Raw genomic sequence first — 9968 nt, 5'->3', positions numbered from 1 at the left:
GTAGAATGTTGTAGATAGAAATGCCACGAATAAAGCTCACGCGATTCCATATTTTACATGTAAGAGAGGCATGTTTGTTCAACATAGCGTATTTCTATCTGAACGTTCCAAAAGGTTGCATCCTGAAAGCGTCCCTCTGCAGAGTCATATATTTAGACGAATATAAGGCTCTGTCCCTGTGTAGTGTGTAGCTTGTGTTTAAAGTAACTCCAGATTTCTATGAGTGAAATAGTTTCCTTTCAATAGTTTTTTTATGAAGTATGTTAAAAAGCAGCTTTTCTGTGTTGGAATGGAGTGGGCGTACCCCAAAAGAATTAGATACAAGTTTGAGGTGGGGTTTTTGAATGTTTTTTCTCCAATTTATGCTTTGGCCACATACGAGTTTTAGATGAGTCAACAACATTATTTGGATATGAGTTAACATAATATTAACTTTTGAAAGTTACATTTTCACTGGACAGTTACTTTAATATTCTATGGATATTATAGAAGTAGTAGTTATCAGAACTATTCTAGTATAGCGCTCAAAATGTTACAGTTCGTAAATCTGTCTATACTGGCTACAAATCCATTTGTGCATTTTTTTTCTCAACATTGTATCGTTTCAAGGGGCCAGGATAAATTGCATCTAAATGTTGATACAATGTTTCAATTATATATTTAGCAACATGCAATGATTTAGGTTACTTTACAAAGACATTAGGCTACATATCAGGCATAATACTTTTTAGAACATTACTTTTAGTAGGCTATAGTCTACTACTAAATTATGTGCTCTCAGCCTTTTGGGAGGAAGGATTTCAACAGCTCATGAATAATAAGCAGATGACTGAATATTCATGAGCTATTTGGGCCTGGCAACCTACTCTAGTTTTGTAGGAGCGGCTATTTGCTTTCGACCACACCATTCTCTCCTCGGGTGGAGATTAAGCATTCTTTTAGCCAGTATTGGCAGTGTATAGACCGGATATTCCTGACCGAACGTTGAAAGCAAAGAGTTTCCGCAACTGGGTCACATTCCCTATTATTTCTCGTTCGAGAGTCTTAGATATACCTGTAGGTTATTAGCTATCTGACTATGGTAGATTATCACGCTTCTAATAATCAAGCATCGTCTGGAGGACCAGCCGTTTACATGGACCCAAGAGAACAAGAAAATGATTGGGACCGGGACCTGCTGCTGGACCCGGCCTGGGAAAAACAGCAAAGAAAGGTAAAATGGAAGGGAGAGGTCGGGGACTGAATTTGGGCCCCGATTGCCTAGCCGCTGCATCTATAAAACAACACGATTTTATACCGACTCAATGTAACGAACTTTCCTGTGTCATATGGTATATGTCAAACAAGAAATTGGCTAATAAACTCTTTACACATGCGTCATTTCGACCTGTATTTTCTCAATCGACTGAGGACAGCGATTTTTTTTATTTTTTTTATTGTAATGAAACATTGTACTCCATCTAGTTCTGCGTTTATGTTAGCCTGGTTTATTTTTCAGACGCTATTTCTGCCATTTTTCAATTTGGCCATAGGCATAATTTCGATGCGAGTCAAAAATAGTATAAGAAATGGTGTCCTAAAAGTGTTAAAATATGTTCTGGGTCGAAGCAGAGAAAAGACTGCTGTGTTCTCTTGTTTTTTGTAATCTACTTTCTGTCGCAATTGAAAATAAAATATTTCCAGATAAAATTTGAAAAGGTTTTTAGACTCGTCTTAATCCTTTAATGTTCGCGCGCTTGTAACTATGATCAAACCTTGGAAATGTGGATTGAAGATAATTTGAAGCAACGTTGTTTAACAGTCTGGAACGATTGAGGGTCTGTCGTGCTACACCTCGTTGTGAAAATGATTTGCATTCTTTTTAGTGGAGTGACGTCACTAGTGGAGTATTATATTACAGCCCATCATTACTCAGCGTTTTAACTCTCAGCATTATTCATTCAACTAATTGATTTAGCCTAACCATGCGTTCAGCTTTTCCCTCTCTGAATGTCGATCTCCTAAATAGGTTTGCCTATAAAGGAAGGGAGACCAAAGTTTCCTCACAGGAAGAAAAATAATCAATGATGAACAAATGACTGATGGCCTACAAACGCAGGCAATAGGGGCTTCTTTCCTGAAATAACACCGGTTATTGAAGGATGTATAGCTTTTATAGATCATTGGGGAGGCGTGACATTCATAGACAGGACATTTATTTCAGAAAAGTCGGAGGGGGAACCATGGGCAAATTCCTGTGGCGTTTTCACCGCTGCTGTGCCAGTTATTGCATAAAGTTAATACATGCCTCCCACCAATGATTCTGTACTTATTGTAGCCTATGTATTTAGGCCTACTGTATGTATGTGGAAGTCAGACTCCAAGTGGACATCCAACACGCCACTGTGTTAGTCTACCTAAAGGCTTTTTTTTCCAACACAAGTTTCATCCTGCTCAGTCAAGTCCAGTTTAATACACTGGTTAAAATTTAATACACTTCAGAGAGCTCCATTTCAGCTTGAGAAACATGCAATTAAGTCCAACCTAATGCCAAAAATCAGCCGCATGCCAAGACATGTTGTAATACCCCAAAATTATGTTTGAGTCCATTCTTTCTGTTTTAATTTCAATACTAGCAGGGCAATGTTGGAATCGGTGTCCATGCAAATGTATCGGGATGTCAGTTAGCCAACCTACTTCAAAGCAAAGGACATTCAGCCACCAAATATGTGCAAAGGGTAAAAGCCACCCCAAACTCAACCACTGTCAGTCTGATGTGATGGCCAAACTTTTTCGTACACTGTTTGGATAGATATGGTCTCGTCTCACATTCAGTTTAACATATGTTTAAGATCATTGGGAATTTTTACTGCTCCTCATTTCCCTATATACACTGCACTATCAAAGTACCTGTCTGTTTGCATTACCGTGATTGTTGACGGTCTGTTACAACTCAGCCCCAACAAGAGAAATGCTCTTTCTCTCCTGACCAGACTCACCCATGCCACAGTGCCCTGATTTGCATAGATTACCACACAGCCAAGGTGGGCAGTGTTCTAAGTTTCTTCCGTTCTCTCCCATTTCCCCAAGCTATTCATTTGACTGGCAGACTCAGTCAGTTCAGGCCTGGCTGCTTTGGTTTCTCACAAGTGGCCATGGTGTTTTTAAGCAATTGGGGCACAAAGCATTGGACTAGTAGGAGTGACTGATTTGATATCCATGTTAAAAGAAACCGGTTGTTTCTCCTTTGTCGAGTGTGTGTTTGTGTGACTGGAGCTGATGAAGGGATAAGCAGGAAACACTCAATTGTGGGTGTGGATATTCCTATCTCCGCCCATAGAGAAACTACACCTGAGTTTCTATTCTTTTATCTGCATGAGGGCCTTCTAGTTGACCACTTTTTTTGCAGTTATAGACTCAGGCCCCTGGGTGTTAAGTTTCAAGTGGTCCCTCCCTGATCTCACGTCAGTGTTTGACCTGTCATCAGCCTGGGAGCAATACTGCTGACCCTGATCTGAAATCAGCTGAATGTAAAACGACCAGGCGGCGAGGGGACAGAGCAGAATGGAATGTAACCCCTCTCCCTCGCTCCCTCTTTTCTCTCTTTCTCCCACAGCAAGAGCATGCCGGGGGAAACATTCCATTTGTGGCCCATTATAGCTGGGGGGGGTCCTGTTTTTTTTTTGTTTTTTTAAATGTCCCCCCTGAATGAAAATGTTTTTTTTGCAGGATTGCAGATGTGGACAATGTGGCGTGCTGGGAAAGCCCTCCAGGGCAGGCAGGCTAGCAGGGAAGATGTGTGGCCACATATTGAGGGCTTGGCAAGGGGCGTTGTCCTACCATCTTTGGGTGCTCCCGTTTTTGAAGTGGTTGGGGGGTGGGGGGGCTTATGTGTTTTTCTGTGTCAGCCATTCTTTCTGGTCTGTTTTTCCTTCCCCTTCCTGTTTATTGGGCTACATTTTAGGGGAGTGCGGGGTCCATAATGCCTCCACATGGTAGAGGCCATAGATGGGGGTCTTTGAAATTGAGGAGCAACACACACACTATAATGGTGTGGCTCATGTTATTGACTTGTACATCTTGTGTAGCCTCCTTATCAGTAGTACTAAAACGCAGTTTCTGTTGGGAGATTGTCTTCTGAGCTGGTGCCAACATGCCACTGTTTGGCTATAGATATCAACCCCCAAATCTCATGTAGGATTGTTTAAAGCCAGGAGTCAAATATGTGCAGCTCTCCTACTTGAGTCTGTGGTTTCTGTCTGTACATGTGAGACAGTGTTTGTATACATCAACTTGAAGCACTGCTTGTTTGTGTGTAGGTATGTCTGTGCTTATTGGACCAGGCCCTGTGCTTTTGGGGGCTTGTAGGCAATTGGGAGAAAGGAATGTGTGTTTGGGTGTGGTCTGTGAAGAAGGGGAGGGGCTGTTATTATGGGGAGTGGGAGGGGGCTTTAGAAGTTATTTCTTCCACATAGCAGAGTAATGACTGGGGTTTCGCCATGGGTTGGTGGTAAACACTGTTCTGTTTTAAATAAACAAAGTTCCCTCTCCTGTTGCATGTTCTGGCAATTTAGCCAGTCAACACTAGTAGATTGGTTTGTGCAAAGTAATTGCATGAGCATTTTTTTTTTTTGTCCCTTCAGTCAGCAAAGAGGATGGTATTTCAGGTACTTCACTTAAGTGTTTGACTATGACTATATTCATAGACTATAGTCAGCAAAGGTGTAACGTGTGTCTGGCATATGTCTGTTCTGATAAAAGCCTCACCAAGTTGTCGGTGCATGTAGTATTTTTGGCAGTGGTGGACCAGTCGTTATTTAGTCTGTACTCGTGAGAAAGCCAAGCTTAGTGACGCAGGGGAGCCAGACCACAGTGCTGCTCAGCAAGGCTTTAAGCAGGCCTAGAGCACAAGACTATCTGCTGCTATTAAAAGCACCACAACTGCAATCCACTGTCTAATCATGGCCTTGTGTCTGAGACTCTAATTCAATTGTAATGTAAATAGATACCGATCTAGGCATTTTATTTGTATGTATTCTAATGCAGAAGTGGGCTAAGTTAGCTTGCAGGCTATATAACCCATACATACTATGACAGGGCCAGGCAACCCTGTTCCTGGAGTGCCACAGGCACCACACCTGACCAACTGAGCTAATTGGTCAGTTCAGTGATTGCCTAAATACATCACACCTGGTCTTCCAGGTCGGTTAAATCAACACATGAAGTGCCTGTGCCACTCCAGGACCTGGGTTGTCTACCCCTGCACTATGAGATGCTTTTAACCTGAACTACAGAAAACTATCTTGCTTTAGTGAGAAATGGCAGTCGCCAACAGTGGCTTTTAGTCACCGGTGCATTTGTCTAGCTAACTCTACCACAACACTCATTGTGTCCTCAGCTTGACTATAGTCATAGTCAAACACTTAAGTGAAGTACCTGAAATACCATCCTCTAGCGCAGCCTGCCAGGTTTGACTAGATATCATTTGTATCTCTCTCAATTGACCCATGTTACTGGTCTTGCCAAGTGGCACCACCACTGCAGCAATAGATGTCCCCAATCTGTGCTGGAAGTTAACCCTGGCCTGAACGCTACACAACATCTGTCCCATAAATCCACTGAAACCCCTTCAGGAAAGACTGGCTGGATAAAAGGCTGGTTCTGAGATTTCATATCATATCCAGTCTGTGTCATGCCACAGGGAGACTCTGTTACTGGGAGCAGATGTGCAGAGAGACTACTTTGTACTTTACATTAAGATGTTGCTTCAGAGAAACATGCTGTGTATTTGTATGAGTCAACTGTTACAGAAAGCTGAAGGCTTTCATCTCTGCTATTGGAAAGGCTCCTACAGTTTAACCTTGACATTTCGGGTAGTAGAATGCCTACTACAGCTACGCAGTCCACCTGAATTCACAATGAACCAGAGACCAGTTACTTTTAAAGGTGATCTTTGATTGGGTCATCACTCCTGGGGCATGCTATCAATGGACAGCTCTATCCAAAGTACCACATCAGTGATATAGTTCAAGCAGTTACAGTCTACTGCTATACCATTTGGTAAAGATCTGCCTTGGGCCACGCCCTTTTAAAGTTGACTCGCAATTGAAAAGTTTCTACCACTGACTCCATCCTCCCACTGACTTGTCATTGAGTTTTTAATGTATCTAGTGTTTGTTTAACCGTAGGACTTGGTGTCTGAGCTGCATCAAGCTCTGGTAACAGGCTGGCCCCTGACATGTTCCCACCCTTATCCCAGCTGGAGGAGAGGCAGCTGGATCAGGGGGCTTAATAAGAACATGGCTCTGGTGGAAGGGCTAAGAAGGATCAGGAAGGCATGGCCAGAGACACACCGTATCGGTAAGCCTTTTGGTCAGTGGCTTTCCATAGCTGTGGAGAACTGCTCAAGGGTAACCTTGAGCTGAAGGACACAGTCCCAACGAGCTACTTTTCAGATCTGTTTGGATAGAAGTGATGCGAGGGTTGGCTTATAAACTTCAGGTTTGATTGGTTTAACCGTCGCTCAGCAGGTTTTGTGTCGAGACCAGGTGGTCTGGATGGATGTGGTTTGATCTGATGAACCTGCTGGTGGCGCTCCTAGCAGGTGTGTGTGTGTGTATTAACAACCAAACAAAACAGCCTTGAGTGAACAGGCTTAGCTGCCAGTCAACGGTACACATAAACACATACTGTTATCTCTGTATGGTTAGTGGTAGGCTACTCCTACCCTGTAGCCATAAGGGGGAGGTCATAGAGAGAAGCAGCTCTTTGAAGCGTTTTCTCTGAGGCCCTCATTTCTATTGTGGCTTCTCGTTTTATTATTAAAGACTGGTAAGTGGGGCACAGTGTGAGATAGGGTCTCGAAACTTAGCATGTTGGGATTTGTTAATGGGATGTTGCTAATTGCCCCCAGGCCTTGGAAAAGTGCAGAAACCCACCAACACACACAGTGTTTGTCTGACTCTGAACCCCTGGCAAGTGCAATTTTCAATATTACAGTGCGACCCAGCAGCCACTAGGCCAACCCAGAGTCATGTCGCCGTCTGTCAGTTTGAGGTTTCACCCTGCACCCAGTCAGAGAGGGCACAGAGAACCAGCCACTGCAACACTTTCTCTCTCCTTGGCCCATTGTTTGCATATAATGTCTGCAGCGCCACTGAAAGACTCTTAAGTGTACAGGGCCCAGACAAAAGACTGTTTGTAAGAGGATTAGAGCGTGGCCCACGGAAATACACAGGCTTATTTTTAGGATTTAGGCTATATATTTTTATTTTTTGGCCAGCAGCCGGTTGGATTTCGACTTCATCACCAAGCCAGTGCAGTTTAACATTTTGGCCATGTGGTCGGGTCCTCATGTGGGAGGCGCTCTTTCTAGTCAGGCATTTACAGAGGCGGACTGGCAGATAGTCAGGGAGGGAGAGAAATGCCTTGCTTTTTTTCTGAGTGTGTTGCAACACAAAGGCAGCTCTTCAGAGACTGTTGCTAGCACACAGACAACCGTATAAAGACCAGAAACACACAGATACGCCAGGCAGTTCATCTACTAGACTCATAAAGGTTGTCCTCTAACTTGAACGTTGAATCAACGCAAAACAAAGGGTATTCATGCTACTTTGGGCACAGGCATCACCAACTCTGTAGTAGGAAGTGCCAAGACTACTGGCTCATCTCGTGCTGTAGATGCTCCCATTTAAACTCACCCAGTCCAATGGGCTTGTTTGTCCTAGTTCAGCTCATTATGTGACTCCTACTAGAGTCCATCTCAAGGGAGTATCAGGAAAGGGTAAGGAAGGCTGTGGTTTTCTGTTGCTTCCTTATTCAACTCCAGTTGTAGAAGTAGCCCTCAGATTCAGATCACTCTGTCTTTCAGTTCCACATGGTAGGAGAGATTTGGAGTCCAAAGCACAGTGTGAGGCAGAACAGAGTGGGAGCTAATAGAGAGTGATGATTGTTGTTCACCAGAGGAGGAGAATTGCCCTTGAGGTGTCCCCGCCCCTTAACCAGGCCTCTTAGTGGCTAACCTGCAGGGTGAGAGATGAGGAAAGAACTTTGGGTGATTTTTGTCTATCTCTGTCTGTAGTGTGACCTGCCTTTCCCCGTGTGTCACCGGCCAGCTGACAGAGGGGCCCTATCACAGCAGGCCCAGGGTGTGCATCAAACTCAGCAAAAAAAGAAACGTCCTCTCACGGTCAACTGCGTTTTATTTTCAGCAAACTTGTGTAAATATTTGTATGAACATAAGATTCAACAACAGAGACATACACGTCTGTGGAACTTGTTCAGTTTGACTAACAGAAATATAATAATGTGTCCCTGAACAAAGGAGGGGTCAAAATCAAAAGTAACAGTCAGTATCTGGTGTGGCCACCAGCTGCATTAAGTACTGCAATGCATCTCCTCCTCATGGACTGCACCAGATTTGCCAGTTCTTGCTGCGAGATGTTACCCCACTCCTCCACCAATGCACCTGCAAGTTCCCGGACATTTCTGGGGGGAATGGCCCAAGCCCTCACCCTCCGATACAAAAGGTCCCAGACATGCTCAATGGGATTGAGATCCGGGGTCTTCGCTGGCCATGGCAAAACACTGACATTCCTGTCTTGCAGGAAATCACGCACAGAACGAGCAGTATGGCTGGTGGCATTGTCATGCTGGAGGGTCATGTCAGGATGAGCCTGCAGGAAGGGTACCGCATGAGGGAGGATGTCTTCCCTGTAACGCACAGTGTTGAGATTGAGCTTGTTGTCATTGCAGGCAGTCTGATGATGCTGTGACACACCGCCCCATACTATGATGGACCCTCCACCTCCAAATCGATCCCGCTCCAGAGTATAGGCCTCGGTGTAACGCTCATTCCTTCGACGATAAACGCGAATCCGACCATCTCCCCTGGTGAGACAAAACTCGTCAGTGAAGAGCACTTTTTGCCAGTCCTGTCTGGTCCAGCGACGGTGGGTTTGTGCCCATCGGTGACGTTGTTACCGGTGATGTCTGGTGAGGACCTGCCTTACAACAGGCCTACAAGCCCTCAGTCCAGCCTCTGTCCGAAATAGGCTGAGAGTCTGAGCACTGATGGAGGGATTGTGCGTTCCTGGTGTAACTCGGGCAGTTGTTGCCGTCCTGTACCTGTCCTGCAGGTGTGATGTTCAGATGTACCGATCCTGTGCAGGTGTTGTTACACGTGGTCTGCCACTGCGACGACGATCAGCTGTCCGTTCTGTCTCCCTGTAGTGCTGTCTTAGGCTTCTCACAGTACGGACATTGCAATTTATTGCCCTGGCCACATCTGCAGTCCTCATGCCTCTTGCAGCATGCCTAAGGCACGTTCACGCAGATGAGCAGGGACCCTGGGCATCTTTGGTGTTTTTCGGAGTCAGTAGAAAGGCCTCTTTAGTGTCCTAAGTTTTCATAAGTGACTTTAATTGCCTACCGTCTGTAAGCTGTTAGTGTCTTAACGACCGTTCCACAGGTGCATGTTCATTAATTGTTTATGGTTCATTGAACAAGCATGGGAAACAGTGTTTTAAACCCTTTACAATGAAGATCTGTGAAGTTATTTGGATTTTTACGAATGATCTTTGAAAGACAGGGTCCTGAAAAAGGGACGTTTCTTTTTTTTGCTGAGTTTAGATATGTTTCCCCCCAGTGAATCCTTCCTCTCCTATACTCACCGGGGAATCACCCAACTGCCTGCATCTGTTCTCCTTCCCCAGAGCCGTGCAGGCCAGGGAAGTGCACCAGACAATCTCTCTGACAAATCGAATCAAAGCCCCCAAAGGCATTCTTAAACGAGAGCGATTTTAACAAAGAGCGCTCTGTACAGGGGCCCTCCACTGCAGCAGTGTACTGGAAAGCCTAACGACCTGCAGCAGCGTAGCCCCAGACAGACAGATGTGTGAATGAACGCCTCAATGTGCAAGCGTTCACACCACCGATGAGAAGAACAGTGTGTTGTTCTGTGGTCGCCGTGTAATACGTTGGAAACTTGT

The 9968-nt window shown here is 44.7% G+C and overlaps 1 protein-coding gene across 2 annotated transcripts in view; it reads left to right on the top strand.

Moving 5' to 3' along the window:
* Window positions 1–893: 893 nt before the first annotated feature.
* The window catches only part of LOC120028814 (alpha-actinin-4), a 46580-nt gene continuing 37505 nt past the window's right edge, over window positions 894–9968 (top strand). For both annotated transcript variants that reach the window (XM_038974055.1, XM_038974056.1), the window contains exon 1: window positions 894–1213. In XM_038974055.1, coding sequence (XP_038829983.1) covers window positions 1079–1213 — 135 coding nt within the window. In that variant the 5' untranslated portion in view covers window positions 894–1078. The remainder of the gene's footprint in view (window positions 1214–9968) is intronic.

The sequence above is a fragment of the Salvelinus namaycush genome, chromosome 34 (genome assembly GCF_016432855.1).
Source record: "Salvelinus namaycush isolate Seneca chromosome 34, SaNama_1.0, whole genome shotgun sequence".
NCBI classification, from domain to species: domain Eukaryota; kingdom Metazoa; phylum Chordata; class Actinopteri; order Salmoniformes; family Salmonidae; genus Salvelinus; species Salvelinus namaycush.
Note: the sequence above shows the minus strand (reverse complement) of the source record. Positions and strands in the feature narration are given on the sequence as shown.